Source organism: Gopherus flavomarginatus, chromosome 3 (assembly GCF_025201925.1).
Source record: "Gopherus flavomarginatus isolate rGopFla2 chromosome 3, rGopFla2.mat.asm, whole genome shotgun sequence".
Taxonomy (NCBI): domain Eukaryota; kingdom Metazoa; phylum Chordata; order Testudines; family Testudinidae; genus Gopherus; species Gopherus flavomarginatus.
This window is the reverse complement of record NC_066619.1, coordinates 173,800,894-173,826,968: the sequence shown is the minus strand read 5'-3', so window position 1 is coordinate 173,826,968 and position 26,075 is coordinate 173,800,894. Positions and strand designations below refer to the sequence as shown.

The 26,075-nt window shown below is 37.7% G+C and overlaps 1 protein-coding gene across 7 annotated transcripts in view; it reads left to right on the top strand.

Moving 5' to 3' along the window:
- The window catches only part of GSTCD (glutathione S-transferase C-terminal domain containing), a 153,372-nt gene that overhangs the window by 116,271 nt on the left and 11,026 nt on the right, over positions 1-26,075 (top strand). For 5 of the 7 annotated variants that reach the window (XM_050944509.1, XM_050944510.1, XM_050944507.1 and 2 more), the window contains 5 exons: positions 9,382-9,497; positions 10,327-10,371; positions 13,009-13,137; positions 21,668-21,801; positions 24,052-24,082. In XM_050944509.1, the coding sequence (XP_050800466.1) occupies positions 9,382-9,497; positions 10,327-10,371; positions 13,009-13,137; positions 21,668-21,801; positions 24,052-24,082 (455 nt within the window). Of the gene's footprint in view, positions 1-9,381; positions 9,498-10,326; positions 10,372-13,008; positions 13,138-21,667; positions 21,835-24,051; positions 24,083-26,075 lie in introns of all 7 variants that reach the window. The other 2 variants (XR_007773243.1, XR_007773244.1) reach the window with 2 other exon arrangements.

Below are 26,075 nucleotides of genomic sequence, written 5' to 3'. Positions count from 1 at the left end.
TAATTTTGTGGAAGCTTAGCATAAGTCTTCATGTGTCTTTAATGTCTCCCAGTGGTACTTGTTTCTTTATAGATTGATTTTGTTTGTTTTTTGTCCAAATAAGTTTTTCTAATACAGTTAAATTATAAAAAAGAATCTGCCCAAGTTCCTGTTTTAGTTGTTTAAGGGCAGTTTACTAGCTGCTTGGGCTTTTGAGGAAATAATGAAAAAGGTATATATGAGACAAGGTTATTTTTTTTATGCCTAAGATAATAAGCCATTTTACAAAGCTTAGCTTAACAGAGACCAGGTTGATTAATAGGAGTAAAAGGAATGGCAGGTAAGTTTAAAAATTAGAAAAACAAACATTCTTATGTTGTTCAGTTGGCCCTCTTGACCTTTTTTATTGTTATTCATGATATTCAAAAATCATGATTTGTTGTTTGTTTTTCCCCTTGTCTAAAAATATTACTTAGTTTTACCATAAAAAATACAAATAAACAGATACTATAACAGTACATGCTTTAATGTTTTTCCTCTAGCCTAACTTTTGACAGTACATGTTAAATATTTTCCAGCAAGATGTGTTAAGTCCTCTGTTGTATTCCTTGTTTGTGATGTTGAAACAGATTTAAACATGTGTCGACTAAGGCCCTGATCTAACAAACACTTGTGCACAAGTCACGTTATGTACATTAATAGTTCTGTAGAAGTTAATGGGAATATTTAAGTGTATAAAGTTACTCAGGTGTTTGCAGAATCAGGGCCTACGCATTCTAGTTGGTGTGTACCTACTAGGCATGCATCTACCTTTATGTCTAATGAGACTGCCAGCAACAAGTGCTAGCCTTTCTGTTGATGTTGTATAGAACACTGGGTTTTCCTCCCGAGTATCTATTTCACTTGTATGAAGTGGTGAAGGCTTAGACACACAATGACCATGGAAGATGTCCAGTGAGCAAAAACTAAAAGAAGCCAAAGAAGTTTGATTGTCAAGCCAGTCTAAAGGAGATTCACCTGTTACTGTCTTCTCTGCATTTAGTGGGGGACTTTTAGAAGCACTTAAAGCTGGAGAAAAGTGTGTGTGTGTGTGTGTGTGTGTGTGAGAGAGCGCGCAAGAGATCAAGAAGTTTCAGAAGAAGTAGGCATTGACTTTTCCTTTGTTACTGACAGATAAGGACTTGTCTACATGTTGGGATAATGTGCTCTATGGGGGTGTAATTTCTAAAGCACACTTACATGTTGCACGTTAATTGGTCCATGTAGAGACTTTACTGTAGTGCTGTTTGAAACAGTACGTTATTAAAGCGCACTAGGGAACTTGTAGTGCACACCAACAGGGCCTACACAGGTCAATTAATGCATGTTAGTGCACTTCAGAAATGACATCCCCACAGAGCGCATTACCCCACTGTATAGACAAGCCCTCTTCTTTGCAGGACTTCAAAGCTTTTTAGTTCCAAAGTACATCATAAACTGCTATTCAGAAAAAGCATTCTTCAGAGCTTTGTGGATCATTCTGTCAGTAACTGGGTACTTCAATCCACCTATTTACTTCTATTAAGAAGAAGTATTTCCTAGAAGCCTGGTTGATATTTTTATTCATAACATAATTTTCTGTCTGCATGAAAAAGGCATATTGTAGCACAGAGTTCATTTTATAAAATGGCAAGATATGGGTAGATATTCTGGAAGATCATGTTTATTTTATGTTTCTGGATGCAAATAAAATTATCTCCCTTTTATACAAAAATGACTTCTCTTTTCTGTAAAATGTTTTTGCTCTGAGAGTACATGACGAGAGGCAGAAGAGTAATAAAAGTAAAGTCTCTCAGTGAATATTTCTATTTTTATTTATTCACTTATTTTCCACCTTGACCATCATTGTAATAAAACAATCCAAACAATGTTTTATGGCACCATTGAGCCGCTGAAACTCCAATGTTGAAAAATTAAAGATTTAACTTGTTTAAACAGTTAGGGTGGTAAGCATTAGCCAAACTCTGCTCCTGTTAAAATCAATGGGAGTTTTACCACTGATCTGAAAGCAAGTTGCTAGCCAATGCTGAGCACTTCTTTAAAAAACGTTGCCTTAGTCCACCGATACCTCCTGCTTCAGTATATATAATGTAAGAGAAGCTGAATCAAAAAATTCCCTGAAAGGGGCTAGAAACAAGGAATAGCAAGGGGAAAAGCAAATACCAAAGATTCATGGTACGTTTTATTGTAATACAAATGCTCTTTTTCACCAGGAAGTTTTGCCAGAGAAGTATTTGTTTTGGGGCTCTATAAAAAGCTATTTTTTGGTGGGTAATCCTGATACTTTTCCCCTCCAAAAATGCACATGTGATTTTTTTTTATATTCTGCATCCAGTGTCACCCATGAAAGTGTTCAATAAATTATTACATAAATGCAAAAAAGCTATGTAGGATTATAATTGCTTCCATTTAACATCCTATGAGGAATATTCTGAAAATTCATGTGTTCCACAAGTTAATTTTATTAGATTGTTAAAGGAAAACCCACAGTGCAATCGGTAAAGCCGTTTTGGTAATTTATATCTGGCTTTGGCGTTATCAGTATGAACTCTTGTAGTTCCAAAATTACACTATATTCCTGTCCTGTTCTGGAATATTCTTACTACTGCCGAGCCCAGCAGAATTTGTAACTTTTTCAGATCCTTGACATTTGGTCCCAATATAAGCTTTTCCTCTTGCATTTTTTCAGTGTATTTTGTATCTTTATAGGCCTCTAAAATTAAATTAAAAATATCAAACCGAATTGTTTTAGCACTGATGTGTGTCAGACATGACTCAGAAATGCAGAGTTTTCAAATGTAAATTTTCTTTCCTTCCTATGGTATTATTCCTTTAGCAACAAAGAGGCAGATGTTTCTCAGGGTCAAGAGACAGGTATATTGCTGGCTAGTAAAATCACTCCATACATCAGTGTGATCACCATATGTCCCATTCCAAACTCTCCATTTGATTACCTCAGTATAGGGCAATATGTGAACCTTTTGCTCACTGTGATGAGCAGTTACTCAAGTGAGGAAGAGATTTGTTACAGATTTCAGAATATGTAATCTGATACTAATAAGGGACATGCTTGCAGGGCTCTCCTTTTTAATACGTCACCAACATGGACAGCCAGGGATGAATCATAAACTCATAGAAATGAAGGACTAGAAATGACATTGAGAAGTCATCACGTCCAGCCCCCTGCACTGAGCAGGACCAAGTAAACCTGGACTATCCATGACAGGTGTGTTTGTTCAGCCTGTTCTTAAAAACCTGAAGAGATGAACAATATACGTAGTTACAAGGTTTATAGTTATAGTTCCAAAGTTTTTCCTAATATCTAATCTAAATCTCCCGTGCTGCAGATAAATCCCATTACTCCTTGGCCTACTGTGATCCTTGTCCTGTTTATAACAGCCCTTAACATATTTGAAGACTGTTACCAGACTCCCCTCCGTCATCTCAAGACTGAGTTTTTTTAACCTTTCCTCATAGGTCAGGTTTTCTAAACCTGTTAACATTTTTCTTGCTCTCCTCTGGAATCTCCAGTTTGTCCACATCCTTCCTTTTCTGTGATGCCCAGAATTGGATACAGAACTCCAAGTGAGGCCTCACCAATGCTGAGTGGGGCAGGAAAATTACCTCCTATGTTTTATATCTGACACCCCTGTTAATACATCCCAGAATATTAGACTTTTTTGCAACTGCATCACATTTTTGACTCATACTCAATTTGTGATCCATTATAACCCCAAGATCCTTTACAGCAGGACTGCTGCCTAGCCAATTATTTCTCTTTTTGTAGTTGTGCATTTGATTTTTTCTTCTTAAGTGAAGTGCTTTACACTTGTTATTGAATTTCATCTTGTAGAATTCAGGCCAATTCTCCAATTTTGTCAGGGTTGTTTTGAATTCTAATCCCATGTCCAAAGTGCTTGCAACCCCTCCCAGCTCTTCACTCCGTTATCCAAGTCATTAATAAAAATATAAAATACACCTCTATCTCAATATAACGCTGTCCTCGGGAGCCAAAGAATCTTACTGCATTATAGGTGAAACCACATTATATCGAACTTGCTTTGAGCCACTGGAGTGCACAGCCCCTCCCCTCCCCCCCCGGAGCACTGCTTTACCGCATTATATCTGAATTAGTGTTATATCGGGTCGCGTTATATAGGTAGAGGTGTAGAACCAAACCCAGCACTGACTCCCGAGGAACCCAACTAAATATATCCTCCCAGTTTGACAATGAACCATTGATAGCTACTTTTTGAGTACAGTCTTTCAACCAGTTGTGCACCTACCTTATAGTAATTTTATCTAGACCACATTTCCCTAGTTTGCTTATGAGGGTATCATGTGTGACTGTATCAAAAGCCTTACTAAAATTGAGATATATCTCATAAAGCTATGCAACAGTAACATAATTACACATAAGAAAAGCAACATACTGCCAAAATCATTAAGGACTACACTGTGCCTTTTAGGCACAGCCCTGTATTGGGGGTCAGTACAGAGCTGCACTGCCCCAGAGGGTAAATGGCAGGTTGAGGTGATTTATCTGCCTCTGATGGACTCTCACCCACTTTGTGGATCCAGAAATGGCTTAGACCTCAGGCTCATAAAATATTTCTGAAGGACAGATTTTTTGCTTTTGGAATGGACTAGGTTGTTGTACCAAGTGGTAAATTAAAATCCAGGCAGTCAATGCTGCCAACCTTTTGACATGGCTTTTCACCTTCTTCCCTCATCTCTGGGGATATGTGCACAGACAGATGTATAACAGACACAGTTGTTGCACACTCTGCTATATTATCACCGTCATCAGCATTTTTATCAGAAATAAAGTGTAAATCAGAGGTTCTTAAACTGGGAGTTGGGACCCCTCAGGGGGTTGCGAGGTTATTATCTGGGGACAACAAGCTGCTTTGTATCTAGCATTTATAATGGTGTTAAATATATTAAAAAGTATTTTTAATTTATAAGTGGGGGGTTGCACTCAGAGGCTTGCTTTATGAAAGGAGTCACCAGTAGAAAAGTTTGAGAACTACTGGTGTAAATGTTTCTAATGAAGTGCAGCTTAATATACTTTTTTGTCTCCTTTCTTTGGTATGGTTATAAAAAAATATTTTTGTTTAAATAGGAAAACAAATTAATAGATGCCGTTCACACTACTTCTGCTAATTTATGCACCCTGGATATGGTGTTCATGGCAGTCAAAGGAAGAATATATGCATGAGTAATACATACTTAATACACACCAAGCCTACTCAAAATATCGTAGCAAGAACATTCTTCTTGCTGCATTTAGCTAATCGATAGATGAACTTTCTTTAATTGTTGAAGTTAGCTGAACACTCTGTTAAAGTGGTATTCCCTCTGAGCAGGAAGCATATTTATTTACAGCTAAATGGCAGCAGGGCTGTCAGTTTTCATCAGCTACCTGAAAGAATTGTCTAATGAATGATGCTTTGTTTAACAATTGCATGGAAATTACTGTAAGGGGTATTGAATTGTGGATGTGGTTTGAAATACAAATGATGTGTTTGTAGAAACTACTGACAGGCATGGGTAGCCATGACTTCAACTGTTGTAAGGTAAAATCTTCAAGGTGAAAGAGACTTGGTTATGTGTTAGAGAATAATTAGGTGTATAGTATTACCAGTATCAAGTGTCAAAAAATCATGAGCTGGGCTTCAAAAAATCATGCAATTTATAAAATATGTAAATTTGGGATTCTTTTTATTTACTTTCTGGTTTTTGAGACTTTAGGATACACTAGAGTCATGTTTTCAAGCTTTTCTCCATAACTAAGAGGACAACAAACTTACTTTAAAAAAAAAAATGAAAACTGAGATACCCATGTAATCACATAAGTCCAGAAGCTGGAGCTTTAAGAAAACTACTGTGAGACTTGAGGTAAAATTGTGAGAGTTGGCAACACTGCATGTATAGTATGTCATTCAGTGGAAATGATTTCAGAATTAAAGTTAAACAGGGTTAAGCTCTCAAACATGTAGTTATTGAAATTTACCTACTCAAGAAAACAAAAGTGATACTGAACCAAAGTATATATGGAAAAATCTGAAAATATTTTTTGGGCACTAAGTGACTTTTTACAAGGCCTCTAATCTTGCAGAAAGGTGATGTCAAATTGTAAGTTTTCCAGCATGCTAAAATGTACTAATTCTCTGGACCAAACCAAGAGGCCCTTTAATGCTGTGATAGCTTTTATATTCCTCATCACAGGATGTGGATTAAGAACAATGTTCAGCTCATGAATCCAAAAGATTTATTTTTGTTGTGACCACAAATGAAAAAGAAAAATATAACCTGCTGGGCATGTATGGCAGGCTGTCAGCAGAGTTTTACAAAAGAGAAAAATGTTTTACTTTGGTGTTGCAATGTACTGTGAGAAAAGGTCACATTCTTCAAGAAGGTTTTACCTTGTAGGAGTAAACTTCAAAGAAAAAAGTGTCAGGAGACTGTCTTATTGGGCTCTAAGAAAAAAATATATTGCTTACTTCTAGATTCTATGAAGACTAAGAAAGAATAGATGAATAAGAATATTTAGGCATGCATGATTTAGTTATATTAATTGTCTGTTGTACAGTACTCAGGGAAAGACTGGTGTTTCACTAGGCAACCATCTTAACATTCTATACAGGTTAAACCATAGTTTTTTGGATTTTTGTACCAAGGACAAAATAGGAAAAAAGACCTTTTGTATCTGGAGTTTCGTTTCCAGTCCTAAAAGGAAAGTCCTCTGTGTGTTATTCATGACCATTTTTAGAAAGTGTAGTGAGTCTTTCTTTGTTACGTAACAACATAAGAACAGCCATACTGGGTCAGACTAATGGTCCATCTGTCCTTTTTTCTGATAATGGTTAATTCCAGGTTCTTCAAAGGGAATAAACAGAACAAGGCAATTGATCCATCCCCTGTCATTTAGTTCCAGCATCTAGCAGTCAGGGAAATGGGAAAAATATTCTTTAATATATTTTTGGAGGTTGTGTTTTTACCTTTTGACTTCCTATCAAGAAGTACCAAATGTTAGAATATGTCATTGAGGTATGATGTCACATAGGAATGATTTTAAAAAGCATAACAATATGTTTCTAACACAAAAGTGTAATTTATGTTTTCTTATCTTTCTCTATGCACAATTAAATTAAATTAAATTGTGTGAGGTGATTTATTGTTTTAGGCTAAAAAAAAAAAGGAAAAAAATGTAATCAAATGTCCAGGTTATTGGATGAAATGCTATGCCTGGCACTAGTTCTCATGTTACAAATTGTAGCTGCCACTTGATCAGAATGTGCAGAATTTCTTTGCATTTTTCTGACTTTGGAGCAAAAATGCTTTTTTTTTTTTCTTTAAATCTCTTCCTTAACTTTGAAAGTAGGGCCCAAGCTTTGCAGGAAATCAAGTACAGTGCCTGGATGACAACAAAAATGGTATAATGTTTATATTTACGTTTCTGGGAAGCCAGGCTGGGAAAAAGAAAATTACTCAAGGAGGGTAAGTTACATGCCAGGGGACTACTTGAGGACCTTTCATCAAAAGCAGCACTTTCTCGGATTGATTGTTTTGGAAAACCAAGAAAATTGGTTCTAGCCAAGCCAGGAATGGATTGTAAGCTATTTTCTTTCATTAGTGTGTTATAGAGTTTCAGGCATCAGTACCAGACCAAAAAGAGAAATAAACATTCAACTTTTTGAAATTAGTCACAGTTCTCAAAATACTACTTTCTCTATTTCAGTAAGTTATTTTGAACTCTTACTTTCTTTTCTAGACAGCTTCAAGTTATTTCTAAACTCTGAAAGAATTACTGAAAGAATACTTCTAATACAGAATATTTTTATTTAGCATAGATGAATACTGTGCACATCTCAATATTATTGCTTACTGTACCATCTTCTTCAGCTTTTTTCTGTTTTCTTTGCATAGATGGCATAGAATGTGCTACTTGTAAGAAGTCGATCTTTTATATTTTAATTGAAAAATAAGAACTAGATTGTGATACTCTTTTACCACAAGTAGATCCATTGACTTTACGTACCATGAGCAAAGATATCACAATCCACCCATAAAGTTGGATTATTTAATTACGAAGACATTGCCCCAATTTGGTAGGGGAAAGATGAGCTGTTCCTGCAGATGCAGTGATCAGGAAGCTTACATTTTCTTTGGAAACGTGCTAGAAGTCATTATTTGGTACTTTGCTCTTGTGGTAAGTTATCTTTAAAACTCTATTCCTTTAATTCTGAGCAGAAGCTTATTTTTTGTAGACTAGACAAGCAAGGAATATTGCAGAAGAATAAAGAGACAGATCCTTTCAGTGGTTCAAGTCCAAACAAAGCCTCAAGTTCGTAAGCAATATCTAGCACGCACAACCATAATGGAACGCTCAAAGAAGGCCCTGTATTTATATTTCTGAGGATGTGGAACAAAGTAATCATACATGATGTGCATAAAAGTTTAATGAGAAGAAAAAAAGAAGGAAAAGTTGTCTAGGTAGTTTTTCTTCTTTCCTCGAAGATTAGCTTATGAATGACATTTTGTAGAAATATCTACAGCTCTGAATGTTTTCTGAGCAAAGAAAAGGGATGTTATGGACTTTTTCTTCATCTGAACAAATAACAAGGTCCCTCAACACTTCATTAATTTCACTGATACAAAGAGCATGTTTGGAATATATAAACGTTAGCCAAACAAATTCATTCCATCTCAAGAAGCTATTTCATGGTCTTTATCAAGTACCGTTGAAACCAGTGAGGTTTTAGTTTTCTTTTGTATGGAGTTAGGATATTCCAGTTGTTCTACAGACAGGTAAAAGTAACATCTTATTCTACAAATAGAGTTATTTAAATACACGGGGACTACTTATAGTGTACGGTGGTACTCAACATGAGTGAGAGTATCACAATCTAAGACAAGGTGCTTAAAGACCTCACGTGATTTTATCCTGTAAAATCTGTAATCTGAGTCAAAGCTCAGTTTCTGAGCCTGAGTCACTGGGTGAAAATACACTTTAAGGTAGAGTTGGAGGGTTTGATTACTGTATAACAACAATTCGCTTCCGTTTGTAATTATTGGTGTGCAAAGCCATCTGGGTGCCTTAAGAGGAACAACATGAATACATAGTTCCATAATGTGCTAAAGAAATATGTTGAACAATTTAAAAATATTTACGCTGAGATTTTCAAATCTGCCAAATGTGATTTGTTGTTTACATTGTCTAGATAGCTTTGAAAAATCTCATCATTAATTGTTAGAATTTCCAGTACGGTTTTCTTATAACTATTTAATTAGAAATATTGTGGAATAGTTATTAAAAATTAGTCAACATCAATTTATTTCCTTTGTTGTCATCCTCAGGAAAGATGTCCAGTGATCGTGCTCTGAGGAAACAGCAGCAATTGAATAATCTGGTGTCCATGGTGACAAAGTTATCTAAACCTGGAGATGTGATTGTGGATTTTTGCAGTGGAGGGGTAATGTATGTTCTCTGTATAAAATGCAACTTTATTGTTTTTTTTCTCTTTTACAATTCCAGTAGGACATGACTACAAAACAGAGTCTCATGGTGGATGGTCCTTTCAGGGGAATCATGGACCAGCCTACCTGTGACAGGATCCTGTAAGGGAGGACAAGCCAGTTCAGACCCACCTGCAAATAATTAAATCGCTAGACAGCTGTCTGGCAGCTAATTAGTTAATTAGCCTGATAAAAAGTTACCAGGGCCCTGTTAAGGTGGATACTAGAGGCTGGAAGCTCTTGAGGACAGGAGCTCCCATGAGACCTCAGTAGGCAAGTTCACCAGAGTAAGGAGCCTGGAAAGTGTGCTCCTAGAGAGAGGAGCCTGGCTGCTCAAATACCTGTAGAAGGCAGCTTCAGGTGAGTGCTGCAAGGAATAAGATAGAGATTGAACTGAACCCAGCCCCAGGAAAGAAGGCTGAGGTCTCTGACTTGAGGAGAGTGAAGATCTTTGAGTGATAGCCTGAGGCTGGAGCGGAGAGAAGGAAGAGACTTTATTTTGAGGGTATATTTAGACTCAATGTAGGACCCCAGTAGGGACTTTGAACTGAGTTGAGTTATTTAAAGAGTACAGAAGAGGGTTAACTGAGGAAGGGTGCTTGCATAGCCATCCTGCGAGCTTGAGGTGGTGGATCTTGAGGCTGCCACATGACACAGGGCAAAAGTACAGACTTTGGAATCTGAGCTGCTTTTACAAAGACACTGTCACTCTTGAAGGGGGTCATTGTGAAGGGGGTCAGCTGCATGGGGTTTGAAAAGTGACTCATGTTTTTTTGGTTTTCACAGGGCCATGTAGGAATTGTTCTTGCTCACATGTTGCCATCATGCCAGGTAAAGTCTCAATAAAAATATATGGACAAAGCAATCTTCCAGACTTTGATCATTCAAAACTTTTTTAAAAAAGCCACTAGATGGAAACCACAAAGACTGCTTTAACAGTGATGATTTAGAGACTTTATTTATATTCTACTGTGAGGTTCTGAATTTGTGCATATATCAATATTTGTTGTACGACAGAATTGTGTGGTGTGTGTCACCCATGAAAAAGACAGTTTAGAAGAAGCAGCTTTCAAAAGATGCTAATAACAGTGCCAAGTCCTCAGGGCCTGATCATCTCATTGGTGATTTAAGTGCAAACTTAACTCGTAGCAGTACATGGATACTTGTATCCCTGTACAGCAAAGCACTTAAGTACATGTTTAAGTTCTGTGTTGAATTGAAGGATCTCTGGAAGAGCCACTGCCCCGCTTTTCTGACTAATCCTAAAGTCATTTTGTGGGAAGTAGCCTGACTCCCCATCTTACATACACTCATGACAGCAAAAAGAGGTAAGCATTACCTTCCCCTTTGAAGGCAGCTCTGTCCTAAGTCTCAAGAGGATGTTTTCTTCATTGGGCTTGAGGCTCCAAGTGAATCTGAAAGGGTTGGTTAACTTCCAGCCACTTGCAGCGTGAATAGTAGGGTTCCAATAACAAATAACATTGGGAACTAAAACCTGTAACTGCTCACCAGCCCCATTTCCTCGAACTTGTGTGATGATTAGATGCAACCTAAACTTAGGGCCCTTCGTTTTCGGTTTTTATTTAATTTTTCCCGGGAATTTATCAGTGTTGATTACTGCAACAACAAAAACAGGTGAAAATTGGTGTAAAAAACTATTAATAATTTTTCTGGGCAAATAGGGTCTATTTTGGTGGATGGAAGGATGGGGGAAAGTATTCAATAGATTAATGCTTTGATGAACAGAATTCAATGTGATTTGCTGCAGAACTAAAAACAGAACTCAAAACACAATGCCATCTCTGAGTTTAAGAAAACAATATATCTCTAATCCCCAAATAAAACTTTTCATTTGAATAAACAATTTATGGTTGTAGACTTAGAACTATTAGCCTATAAATATTTACATGTAATAATTGGGCCACACAATTTGTAGCGCATACACTCAACTTCATCCTTTTTTCCTGTTTTTGTTTTTTTTAAACTTTTGAATACTTCCTTGTGTTCTGAAACAGATCTTTCTTTTCTTCCTGTTTTAGTCTGTTAAATCTTTAAACAGTTATCTGCTAAAAGCTTGAAAAGTGTACATGATGAGTGTGAGATTCGTCAGTACGTTCAGATGCGCACGCACTTCAGAGCTTGTCTGCGTGCCTGTTTATTTATTGTGTGTATCTTCTAGGCTAATACATATAGCCTTACTTCAACAGACAGCTTTGAATATACACAGACTAATGTATTATCATAATACAATATCTCATGCAATGTATTATATTTTCCTAAGAAAACAAGTTATTTTTATATATTTGAATGACACAAAAGTAGAGTGAAAATCGGAAAAAAAAAATACTTTTTGTAGAACCGAGGATTTTTTCAGTAAAAATCAGTTTAAACTCGAAACAAAGGGGTTTACTTATACTATATATGATTGCTGTTATAAATCTCTTCAAGGTTTATTTATTTTCTAAGAGCTAAGTATTAGTACCGGTATTTGTATGTACTGTTCTAACAGGGCCCTAACTCAGAGTAGCCATCATGCCCAGTGAAGGAATAGGACACATTACATTGAGAATATCTGCTTTAAAAAGTGATGGAGTTAGGGAGGCTGCATCAAAAGAACAAAATGACACCTTCTGTCTTGATATATGGTATAGACAAAGCAGAACTGTGAGTTATAGAACTGAAAATAAAATTAAGCTACCTCGGTAAAGCAGTTGTCAGTGAAACTTTTTAATCAGGCAATTACTAATTGAAAATCCCACTCCTTTTTATACATTTCTCAGTACTTTTATGAACAAAACATAGTATTGTGACTATTAAGCATGTTGTGATATGCTTTTTTCATACATATGTGTGTGTGTGTTTTATGGTTGTGAAAGGGGCAAGCTAACGTTTGAAACTGAAGTACTGTATACACAAGAAATTTACAGGGCCACAAATAATCCCCATCAACTCTGACCTAACTGAAAGCACTGATTTTTAGAGAGAGAGGGTTCTGGATTCTAATGTCAAACTTAGTGCAGGAGGCAAGAAGGAGCCGGTGGAGTTGTATCATACAGTCTTATTAAACATGCTTCTGTAATATATTTGTGCAAAAAAAAAGAAAAAAAAGGTTTCTCACACTCACAAAAACAAACTCCTACCAGCGCAGAACCTGTAGTTTCTAACATTTGCAAATGTTAGAATTTAAAACTTTGGTTAGTTCCAAATAGATGTGGGACTTGACTGCAAAAAGAAAAATTTTGTTCAGAAAAACAGAACATATCTGTCAGTCCCTTGGTACTAGCAGATACTAGCAGTGCCTTCAATCTGTTTCACTAGCACATCACTTTTGGGGAGATCTCTTCACCAGTCTCAAGAAATTAAGTAAAGATTTTACACCAGAATTTTGGGGTACCGTATAGCGAGTATCATTTTATTTTGATTTTAGAGCAATATTGCTGACTTATTTTCCTGTATATGAAAATCCAGGTGGTGCTGATAGAAAATAAGGAGTTGTCATTGGTACGTGCTAAAGACAGAAGTGATGAATTAGGATTACACAATATTTGGTTCATTCAAGCAAACCTGGACTATTTTAAAGGAGCTTTTAATATTGGGGTAAGTGATTGATTTTCCAACTTTAAAGTCTACTGATTATTAAGAAAAAAATGTTTCCTTCTGTAGGTGATTAAATATACTTACAAACAATTTCAATACTTGGGAATATGAAGCCAGGCATTTCTGATGCTATTTAAACTTTTGTTCTATCAGCAGGAAATCAGCTTTGAATGTATTACAATTAGAACATAAGGTAATATTGTCCCCCTATTCTTAGTTTTTTGTTGAATGATCACACTATTCTTTGCAACGTGCAAAACTCAAATGAGGAAGATATTCTTGTTCTAAAGAGTTTGGTGTCTAAGATGATAATTAAAGTACAGTAACTCCTCACTTAACGTTGTAGTTATGTTCCTGAAAAATGTGACTTTAAGTGAAACGATGTTAAGTGAATCCAATTTCCCCATAAGAATTAATGTAAATGAGGGGGTTAGGTTCCAGGGAAATTGTGAAGCTTGATTGAGGTGGAGGAGTCAGAGGGTGGGATATTTCTCAGGGAATACCTTACTGCTAAATGAACTAGCAATTGAGTAAGCCCTCAAGGGTTAACTCTCACAACACTCTGCAAGGCAACAGGAAAGGAGGGAGGGCAGACAGACACACCCTGTGTGTGAGAGAAAAAATGTGCATTTCCCTTTTAAGTAGCTGACCCCAAGCTTAAGTACACTGCCTTGTTAATTAAATCAGCTTGCTAAGACCTGAGAAAGCAGCCTAGAATCTCTCTTCCTCCTTCGTGTGTCGTGCCCCCATCCCGCTCTATGGAAGATGGGGTAAGTGGGGTGCAGGAGCAGGGGAGAGGGTGAGACACCCTGATATTAGCCCCCCTATTCCCTCCTCCCCGTGTACAGCAAGCAGGAGTCTCTGGGTGCAGCTCCAAGGCAGAGTACAGGAGCAGCACATGGCAGGCAGTGTGGGAAGGGACAGCAGCTGCACAGGGAACTTAGGGGAATGGGGAGCAGATAAGGGGGCTGCTGGTGCACCCTGGTTCTAACCACCCACCAGCTAGCTGCAACGGGCTGCAAAGTTGAGAAGGAACAAGTGGATATGTATCAGAGTGAGTGAGAGGGGAAAAGTTGCATTTAAAGGCCCAGACTTTATACCCAGGATGGAATACGCCTAGTTTTCAGTGTACTGAGTGCCATACAAGTAACTCATCTTGCAGGCCTGTCCTGGCTGCAGCTTAGGCTGCTTACATAACTGCAGGTTTGTGGTTCATATGGTTCAGTGGTGCATCCTCCAGTGCTTTCAAGTGTATTTTTGTTTTGTTTTTCTTTAGTCTTGTAATTCAGGGGCAAGTATGAAGGGTTAATTATTTAGGCCCATTCATTTCCAGCTATACAACTGAACTATTTGTGCTATGGGAGCCTTAGGTGTTTTTCCAAAAGCCAGAATCTTCTTTATAATTTACTTCTATCCAGAACTTGTACACAAAACACGCAACTGTAGTTCATCCTTTAAATTAATCACTAGTTTTTGCATTCAGTGTAATCTCTGTTCAGTTTTTCTGTTATTGAGATTGAGGCTAAATTAAATGTTCCTATGAGAGTTGTACTTTATAGGAGTATGTGTTATACTTCTGACTTTTAGCCTGGGCTCTAAGACTGCAGTACAAGCTCATGTGCTACTCTTCACTGCCCAGGATGAGGTCATTTCTCCTTGATAGTCTGCTTCACTTCAGACTCAAACTGGCTAATTTTGCCTTTGTGGGACAGAAGTATAGTGCAACTATTTCACATGTACATTTGCACTCTTATTTCATAGGTAATAATCATGTTACGTTGACAAAATTGTTATAATTTGCAAATTATAACTGTTAAACATGACATAACATCCAAGTGGTATTGTTACACAGAAATAAAACAGTATAGAAATAATTGACGCCTGATGGGGTTCTTGAAAGGGTCTAGAAAGACTTTCTCAATTGTAAAAATTCTATGTACCCTGAATATAGTTGATTATGAAGGAAGTATTTTAAGTTTCTCATGGCATATTATTTGGAATACTGTTTGTATAATTCATAAAATGGCATAGCAGCAGCACAAACAGTATAAACTACTTGACAGTGTTTGCATATAGAACATTTTAAACCAATCTGCCCCAACTCAAATGTTCTTTAAGCATTGTGTAACTTTGTTGTGCTCAGTGTTGTATTCCTGACTGAAACAGTCATTGGTCATGGCTTTGAGGGTGAACATGGAAGCAGGCAGTTTATTTTTATATTCATCTGGATGTCCATAATAACAAACTGAAGATTGTTTTTGTTATCACTGCAGAAAATAACCTGTCATGATTCATTTTGTTGCTGTATATTATGTACTTGGAAAATAAGGAAGAGGCAAAAAATGACGTTTTATGTAAACCTGACAAAGAAGTCTTGACCTGTCTGGATTTTTATTAGTAGGGAATATGTGTAACTGTTTTGAGCTACCTCAGATAAAGTTGTGCTGTTCTATTTGGCTGCTAGCTTATTGTTATCTTCACATTTTCAAATGTAAGTTAAGAAGAACTTGTCTGCCAAATAATTCCTCTTATTCATCTGATCAAATTGCAATATTTTAAATGCATGGAGTAATGAAAAACAGGGTTCCAAAACAGAGTATTCGAATATATGATCTAATTCACGCTACTAAGCACAGCAAGGTTCTGGAGCCTGTAAGTAGGAAAAACCGTCGTAATGCTTAATTGCTTGGAGTCCTTATTTAAATGTCAATATTCAGAATATTCCTTAAGCTCTTAGCTATTTTTAATGATGTTTGTTATTTTATAGCACTGATGCTGTTAGAGCTGACTTAAGCAAAAAAATTGAAAAGTTTGGCTTGGTTTTTCTGGTGCATTAGATTCTCTTTTAATCTGTCAAAGATACAGAAAAGAATGAAAGAATAAAGAGAAATATGGTCTCCTGAAAAGTCCTCCTTTTCCTGCCACTTGTCTGCGGATGATAAACCATGCTGAAGTGTCCCAGCATTCAGGACAAGTAACGTACAGCAGTATTTTCACAGCATGTAGACATGCACTATCACTATATCAGCTGCGTTGCTTTTGTGTTTGGGGAAGTGTCTCTGTCATTATACAGTTTTGTGACTGTAATATTTACATTAAGGACTAAATGAATTAGTTGTCCAGTATAATATGAAGTCCAGTAGAATAGGACATCATGACAAAACTCCATCTTGGATGTTGTTAATGACAACCAGTTTTCAACTATGTAGATTCTGCTGAGCTGAAAGGAGAAGTCAGTTGGCTTAAAGATTATGCAGGATCAATAAAATAATTCTCTATGGATATTAGTTAGCAGCAATTAATTGTTTCTTTTATTTGTACCAGATCTGTGTTTTAGCACTACACTGAAAGAAGAGCTCATTCCCCCCCACAAGGGAACTGGGAGAGGACAGGAATTAGTCAGTGTTGAACCTGCTAGCTGTGATTTTTAAAAATATTCTCTTGTTTTTAAATTATTTTTGTTCAGCTACTTTACTTTTATGTACAATGATGAACAGTCTGTTTGATACAGCCATAACACCTTTTCCTACACTAACAAGCATATTTCTGATCCTTCTGTGTGCAGCTGTATTAACTACTACAGGTACTGATTGATTGCTTTGTTCACTGAACTTACATAAAGCAATTTGCAGACAACAGTAGCATATTGTTATCTGTTTTATTTTGTTTTTACACAAATTTGGGATTTAAGTTATTTTACCTTCTGATTTCTGTAGTCAAAAATCTTACTGTGAACCTTTAAATGTGAGTTTAAACCTTGTTTCAAAACTTCTATGCTAAAGACTAATTAAAACATATTTATATAAGCACACACACATGCATATCTGTGTGCAGAATATTCAATTAAAGGGAGAATATGCTATAATTTCTCCAGTGCTCAGAGACCATAGAGAAAATTAACAACCATTAAAATGGTCACCTATTGTGCTCAAGTATTTTTCTCCTCTACACGTGAATGGCTTGTATCAATTGATATGCCTAACCTTAATGTTCTTTTGATGTAGTCTATTGTGGGTGGATATTTTTCCATAGTACCTAGGTTTATGTTTTATAGTGGAAGGGAGGGGTATTATTTAATACCGGTCTTGGTAATACACTGGCTGGAATCCTGTATAATTATTGCATATAATCCCATAACAAGATCTACCATTTATTTGGATACTGTGTATGATTAACATGCCTTTATCAAAATGGTAAAGTCAATGTAATCAGTCAGTAGTAGCTACCTATGTCCATGTAACATATTTGTTTAGGGCGAAATTGTTTCTGGCCCTTGTATGGCTACATAATAGGGAATGGCACATGGGAATCTTCCCTGTATATGAACCAGGTGCTTCCTTCATAGGGTCCAACCCCAGAAGCAATCTTTGAGTTCCACTGAGTGTGGGAAATGCTCCCTGGTGCGCTATTCACTCCAAAGAGCACGGAGAGGATATAGGGTTATGACTGGTCATGGAGGGGAATGCACACTTGGAGTGGTGCAGTAAGTGTGCGCCTCCTGAATTCCGGGAAGCTCCAGGACAACTAGGGCACTATGGTTCCACGGTGCCTCAATGCCAGGTTGTGCATTAGTGGCACAATCTGGCCTTTAATTTTTAAAATTTAGTCTGGTAACACGAAAATTGTGACAGACTGGCACATTTTATATGGATATGATTATTTGTAGTGAGATAGTGCCCAGAGGCCCCAACCAAGATCAGAACCCTTATTGTGACAAGCACTGTACAAACACATAGTGAGACACAGTTCCTTCCCAAGGGCTGTTACAGCCTAAGTAGACAAGACAGACAAAGTGGGAAGGTTAAACAGAAAGTGTTGAGCTCCCAGCATTTGAAAATCAAACCTTGGTAAGGTTTCTCAAGTGGTACACCTGGGATCACTAGTCACCTTTCAAAATCTTGGCCATGACTTGTAATTTTTTTTCGCAGACCTCTGCAATACCAGAGTGCAATATCAATATTAAACACTATGTGATAATGAAAATTTGATTTCCTTACTTCTGTCATAGCGTTAGCTATCTTTTTATGGAGCCCTAACTAGGCATTTTAGTGCCAGTGGCAACCAAGCATATTTGCACCCCCAACTATTTTTCCTCATTTTTCCACCCAGAGATGATGGGGGGGGGCACACAGGGTCACATGCCCCCTAGTTTTTTTGGTTGCACCTCCCCACAACCCAGACAGGTTGAGTGGCCCACTGAGGTTAGTCAGAGGTTGGAGGTGGTGCTCCCTCCTTGAGCCTCGTTGCAGCAGGGCTGGCCCAAGTCAAACTCTGCTGGACTGGGGCTTTACGTGTTACCTCTGTTTCTGTCCCATTTTTCCACCCCCAGCAGCTTCGTGCTTTGGGCGGGTGCCCCATTCATCCTGCGCTGGTTACGGCCCTGTCTTTTTGTATCCTTTTGTATGGTTTCCACTCTTGTTATTGTTTCCATGTATCTACAGATTTCAGTGCAATGAAGCGAAGCAAAGCAAAGCCAAAGTTTTTTTTAGGGAGGATGGAGAAGAGTGAAGATTTCTTTTTCTCTACAGCAGCTGTGGCTAGATTTTGAGCACTACTGAGAACCTGTTAGTTATCTGGAACTTAAATCTCTCAAGATCAAGGCCATAAATTGTTCCTGAATTTCTGTGCATCAATCTAGTCTTTTTTACTAACTAATCTTCCACAGAATGTGTGTTCAGGTTTTTATAACATGCTCATGTGGTACAGAAAGTTTTGAAATATCACCGTGGTACGTCACCTGTCTTTCTCATCACTTTTAGATGGTTGAAATGTTTCATCTTGCATATTATAAGCCGTGTCCCTCAAGGAGGAATGGAATTTAATCCACTTGAGCCCTGTATCCAAAAGGTCACATATTGGAAAACTGATCTAAGATCAAGGCTTCAGTGCCTGGGAATCGAATTAAATTATTCACAGATCAATGTATGTCAAGAAATACTAACAAGTCAATACAGTCACAGAAAACATCTTAACTACTAATTATAAATCACAACCAAAGCCTCAGCTCACCTCTCATACCGCATACTAGTTTTTACTATTTGTTAAAGATCTGCTGATCTCCTATGAAACACTTTATAGAAGCAGTTCTAGCTTATTTCTTTTTTTGTTTTGTTTCCTCCCAGCACTTAAAAGAATTTTAACGAATGACTAAAAATGGTGGCTGATTAGCATTTTTTCCATTGCTAGGAGAATCTGAGAAATTTGTTATGTTCTGGATTGTTTTCTTTCTTTATTTTCTGTTAAGAAAATGTAAATGAGAACATGATCTTTGTGCCTTAAGGGTTCATTTGTTCCTGTTGCTTGTTCTCCACATGAAATCAGAGTCTATGACGTAATTTTCATCTTAGCCAATCGTGTAGTCAAACAGAATTGTGATACCGTGTTAGGAATAAGCAGGAGGAACAGATTAATACTTAAGGCAGAAAGAGCCTGTTTTTATGCACAAGTTCCTATAGAGAAAAATATATAAACAAAATGTTGATATAAGGAAAATTTATTTCTGTAAATTCTCATTTTTTTAAAAGCTACAGTTTTGTCCCTTATCATTAAGGCTAAGTTTTTGTCATGGATATATTTAGTAAAAGTCACCGATAGATCACGGGCAATAATGAAAAATTCATGGAAGCCTGTGACCTGTCCTTGACTTTTACTAAAAATACCCATGACAGCCTGTTCTTCCCGGTGTGCCTAGCCCACTCTTTGGGCTTGGGGTGGATAAATGACCCCACCTCCTCCTGCCCCTTTTGTGTCAAAGGAGCTGACCTGCTTTCCACAGTGAGTGTAGTTATGACTAGCACTTGCAGGCCATGTCTACATCTAAAATTTTGCAGCGCTGGTTGTTACAGCTGTATTAGTACAGCTGTATAGGGCCAGCGCTGCAGAGTGGCCACACTTACAGCAACCAGCGCTGCAAGTGGTGTTAGATGTGGCCACACTGCAGCGCTGTTGGGCGGCTTCAAGGGGTTTTGGGGAAGGCGAGAGCAAACCGGGGAAGGAGACCAGCTTCGCCGCGGTTTGCTCTCGCGTTCCGCGAACCACCCTGCAAACCGCAGGGAAGGAGACCTGCTTGTTCGGGGAACGCGAGAGCAAACCGCGGCGAAGCTGGTCTCCTTCCCCGGTTTGCTCTCGCGTTCCGCGAACCACCCTGCAAACCGCAGGGAAGGAGACCTGCTTGCTCGGGGGTTCGGCGAACGCGAGAGCAAACCGGGGAAGGAGACCAGCTTCGCCGCGGTTTGCTCTCGCGTTCCCCGAACAAGCAGGTCTCCTTCCCTGCGGTTTGCAGGGTGGTTCGCGGAACGCGAGAGCAAACCGCGGCGAAGCTGGTCTCCTTCCCCGGTTTGCTCTCGCGTTCCCGGAACCACCCAGCAAACCGCCGGGAAGGAGACCTGCTTGCTCGGGGTTCGGGGAACGCGAGAGCAAGCTGGGGAAGGAGACCAGCTTGATTACCAGAGGCTTCCTCAGGTATGCTGGGATACCTGCTTATTCCACGGAGGTCAAGAAAAGCGCTGGTAAGTGACTATACTTGATTACCAGCGCTGGATCACCAGCGCTGGATCCTCTACACCCGAGACAAAACGGGAGTACGGCCAGCGCTGCAAACAGGGAGTTGCAGCGCTGGTGGTGCCCTGCAGATGTGTACACCTCCTAAGTTGCAGCGCTGTAACTCCCTCACCAGCGCTGCAACTTTCTGATGTAGACAAGCCCGCAGAGATGTGAGAGGTGGAGCCTCCTTCTGTATTTCACATTCACACACACCCACAATCTGGCCTGTCATGATTAAAAGACATGTTAAATGTTTTTTCCTGGTGTACAAATGCATCTCGAAAGAAAGAAAGAAAGAAAATTACAATGGAATGACAAAATCTTTGCCTGCTTATGGTCTCTGACAAACAAATACCTGTTTACCAAATACCTCAGCTATAAAGGTGCTGTGTCTCATTAACCTAAATTTGATTAAATATATTTTTCCTCTTTCTTGGCTTTATGGAAACCAAATAGTCAAAAGTGTGTTAAGATTTTCTTTCAATGAGAGATGATACATAATATGACCTATATGTGTGTTCCTGATTATTGTATTTCACACATTGTTTTTATTATAAAATCTAGCTTTAAAATATTTCTGTACATTTCTAAGGATTTCTTACTTGGACTGAAATTGTTCACTAACCAGCATGAGAGTTTGTTTTAAAATGTATTTTATATGTATCTTCGGTTGAGTTGGTATGGCACCTACTGTAAAATGTCATTGGCAAGTAACTTTAGTTCAGCAGCTATAGTTTCTCCACCAACATGAATGATTCATGAAGTTCCCTTGGTAAAATGAGCAAAAGAAATGTCTGACAGAGCCATGAGGCACACAAGGTGAGTAGTTGGAAATAGGCTCTTGCCTCACCCGGTAGCTTGCACTGCAGTGCATGGGGAATTTTTTTTCATTTTCAGATAATTCTGTCAGCCAGAAAACTGCTAAGAAATAGAGTTGTAAGTGAACAGAACAATGCTGTTAAGGTCTCTTTTTTCATATATATTTTAGGTGGCTCTGCATGCTTGTGGCGTGGCAACAGATATGGTGATTGAGCATTGCATCAAGGCTCATGCAGCCTTTGTCATCTGCCCTTGCTGTTATGGTTTCATTCAGAACACAGTGAAATTTACATTTCCACGAAGGTGAAGAATCTATTCGTACAAGGGACTGGAAATGTAAAGTTAAATTTGCACTATAAAGAGGGGAAAAAATCAAAAGTGTGTAAATGGACAAAGAATCTTAACTCTGCCCTATAAAGTTGCTGTGTCAACACTGAAAAACTATATGTTGACTTTAACTGTCCAGGACAAACAGGTTCACCGCATCAGTGACCACAAAAATACCTACAGCCTTCCTTCCAGAAATACGCACTCCACTGAGAAAAGGGATACTTTACTAATTCATAGATTGGTGTTAAGACAGCTATTTAACACAGTTCACAAAGATTTTATATACCACCAATTATGTAATTGTTGTTAGATACTGTGCTAGTGAATCAACATGTACTGTACTATCCTCCAACCCCAAAATAATGAATTTATGGAAATTTCATGAAAATGGTAATGGGTATTGAGATGTGTGTGTGTGGTGGGGGGAGTATCACACTCAGTCTTAGACACATAATATGTATGCAGTCAGTTACAATGGGACTGATTGACAAATATGTCGCTGCAGTTCACCACCAGTGAAACCCCATTGATTTTGGTGGATTTACATTGGCATAAAACTAAGGTAATAACTGGTCAATCAAGCCCACTATTCTTAGGTTAATCTTTTTGATATTTCTACCACAAACTGTACTTATTGTCTTCTCCAGATTTAATATGTCCATGATCATAACCCTTAGGCTTTGGCCTTTTTAATGCCGTTGGTCGAAAAATAACACATCTTAAGAAGTGGGTGTATGGGAATGAAGGCTATAGTGTTTCAGGACAGAGTTAAGATTCAGTAGCTTTAATAGTGTATTTTCATACTTTCAGACTCGTTTATGGTTTTAAGTAGACTCTTACCTTTTGAATTTCCAAGGTTATAAAATTTGAGTTTTATTAGAAAATACAACACCCTTTGGGTCTATATTGTCTGACATAAATAAGTCTTTCTATCTTAAAAGGGATTCATCAAATTTTTGTTTGAAAATATTTTTATTACTGCTTTTACAAGAAACATCTAAGATTGCTGTAACTGAAAGCGATTAAAGAATAACTATTTGTTTTTTCAGTTTGATGACTTTGTGCATTTGACAGCACTTTATGTTCCCCCAGTTTTGTTCTATATCTTGTATAGTATGTTTCCTCTTTTGTTTGTTTCCCTCTTTTAGGAAGCAGGAAGGAAGAAAAAATATTTAAAACAGGATAATACAACTGAAGTTGCAAAAATGGGCAGAGGGATTTAGAAGCAGATATTATATTAGAAACTACTTTCAACTTATTTTTTAAAGGTTGACTTAGATGCTATCATTTAACTTCAAGTTAATTACAATTTTAGACTGGAAATTCATTAAGGTTTGTGAAGATGTTTGAGATCTTTTGCTCAAAGGTGCTGTAGAAATGCAAAGTGTTATGTTTTTATTAACATATACAATTTTAAAGGCTCTAAAGCACATAAGAGACTATCTATCTCTCAGTGTAGCAATTCAGCCTTGGGACTACAATTTAATTTTCTTAAAGTTGGTAATATTAGAAAACATTCCACAATAACTGGGCGCAAAGTATTTAATTCAATTCTAGTGACAAATAATGCAGTTCTGTGGTATGGCAGACACAAAAGGCATGTGTGTATATACTGTAGGGCAGCGGTTCTCAAACTTCATTGCACTGAAGCCCCCTTCTGACAACAAAAATTACTACATGACCCCAGGAGGGGGTACTGAAGCCTGAGCCCACTCAAGCGGGGGGTGGGGGGGCGGGGCAAAGCCGCCCAAACCCCACTGTGCTGGCCTTCACCTTTGGCCCCCGGTAGTGAGGCTTGGGCTTTGGCTCTGGGCCCCAGCAAGTCTAACACCAGCCTTGGTGACCCCATTAAAACGGGGTCATGACCCACTTTGGGCTCCCAACCCACAGTTTGCGAACTGCTGCTGTAAGGATATATGTGACTACGATATAGAGTATTTATGTAAAATATGGACAAAGCCAGTTTTATAAAAATGTGTAGTATTTATAAAGGTTAAAGAGAAAACTTCAATAAATAGTACAATAAAACATAAAATTACATATAATGTGCCTTTTCTTCTCAAGTGAACTAAAGCTGTCATAGTTTCTGCTTCTGAATACAGCTTCACAGCCTCCAGATAAAAATATTTTGTTTAAAATTCAGTCAAGTGTTTAAAAATTACTTCTGTTTTCAATCTTGGTTATTTCCAATGTTGATTGAATCAATCTCTTTTTCTGTTTCAGTCATCAGTTCAAGGAAGTTTTATCCTATAAGGTATGTAAAGGTATTTCTGTGGTTAGATTTTCTGTTTTTTTGTGCCCTTTTCTGCATTTTCCCTGTGGTTTGTAGGGAATTAATTTATCTTTTAATTATGAGGATGAATACACAATGTAATAATGTTTAGTAATTCAGATCTACTCACATTCCTTCCACTTTTTAAAAAAGGCTTATTTTCAATAAAATAAAATCAGATGATTTCTCCATAAAAGAACTATATTCCTTAGTAAAGATAAATAAAACACCCCTAAGATTCATGTTTTGACACGTTTCATTTAAAATCTTCTGGATACCACTCATTGTATAGACTTTGTGTACATATTGATTGTTCTTAGGTGTATAGACCTAACTAAATGTATAGAAGAATGTTTTGTATACTGCTTGCTTCTAGAGAACTCATTTTCCAATAGCTCTTATCTGAAAAATATTTAAAGAACTAGCTTTCTTTCTGTACAGCAGCCTATTAAAGGCGATACAGTCTATTGTAAGCTTCAGATTTTTCTCTGTCTAATGATAGTGCTTTTCCTTAATTTGCACCTTGAGCATTGGATAGGCACTTTTATAAATAGGAATAAATAATAACTACAATTCTTTACTAAGATTGTTTTAGTTATTATTTTAATTAAAATGGCTTTCTAAAATATTTAATATACATTTAATATGTCATATTTGATTTAAGATGAGTTTAAAAAGTCATTGATCAACAAACCTTTGACTAGTTGTATTACTCTCTTTCTCTAATCATTCTCCTGTGTGTGACTGGGTGTAGTGTTAATTAAAATTTTTGATTTCAAAATAAGAGGACTTTTTGTTCAATAGTGAATTCTCATTCATGGATTAATGGATTTTACCATTTCTTTTGCCTAAATTTGCTTCCTTATACAATGGCAGCAGTTTCTCCTCCCTTGGTTTTCACACCTCAACTGCTAGAAGAGGGCCTCATACTCCCTGATTGAACTAACCTCGTTATCTCTAGCCAGCTTCTTGCTTACATATCTATACCTGCCCCTGGAAATTTCTACTACATGCATCCGACGAAGTGGGAATTCACCCACGAAAGCTCATGCTCCAAAACATCTGTTAGTCTATAAGGTGCCACAGGACTCTTTGCTTCTTTTACAGATCCAGACTAATACGGCTACCCCTCTGATACCTTCCTTAAATGCAATTCTTGAGCCAGTTTTCACTTCTTCTGTAATCAGAGGTGATGTGGGGGGTCACACAGGGTAACATGCCCCCTCAGATTTCTGCCAGGGCTTATATGCCCTTCCCTGAAACCTTTACATTCTGCCCACTCTTATCTCCTCCCCCCGCACACTATCACTATGTGTCGCCTCTATCTGTAATGATCCTGTATTTGGAGGACCTACCTTGGAAATGCTCACCAGCATTTTTCCTTTGTCTTCTCAGATCTCCCTGTGGACATCTTAGGTTTCTTGATGTTACACAGTAATTTAACTGCAGAAAGTCCCTAGAACCTTGAGAAACCTCCTCAGACTTGAACAGTAGGAAGAAAAAACCACGTTCCTTTCCGCCCCTAGCATTCTGTGTCCAGAGAAATAAACAATCTTAATATCTCTTGTCAATGTCACTTTTAAAGTGCTTTTACAAACTCCTTGTCAATGTTGTAAAAGTTTTTTGGGACAGATTTACAAATAAGTTAAGTCTGAGGACTGTTAGGTTGTCACATGCATTGTAGTTGTAGCCATGTCGTCCCCAGCATATTAGAAAGATGAAGTGGGTGAAGTAGTAACTGTTATTGGACCAACTTCTGTTGGTGAGAGAGGCAAGCTTTCGAGCCACACAGAGCTCTTCTTCAGGTCTGGGAAAGGTATTGCGAGTGTCACAGCTAAATGTTAACTACTTATGCTAAACAATCTGTTCCACCTTGCATTTAGTCATCCTTAAAGGAAAGATGTACAACACTTTCAAAAGACGAGCCTGGAAAATTAAATTCATAACTCTGCAAGACAATGAAAGTCATAGACTG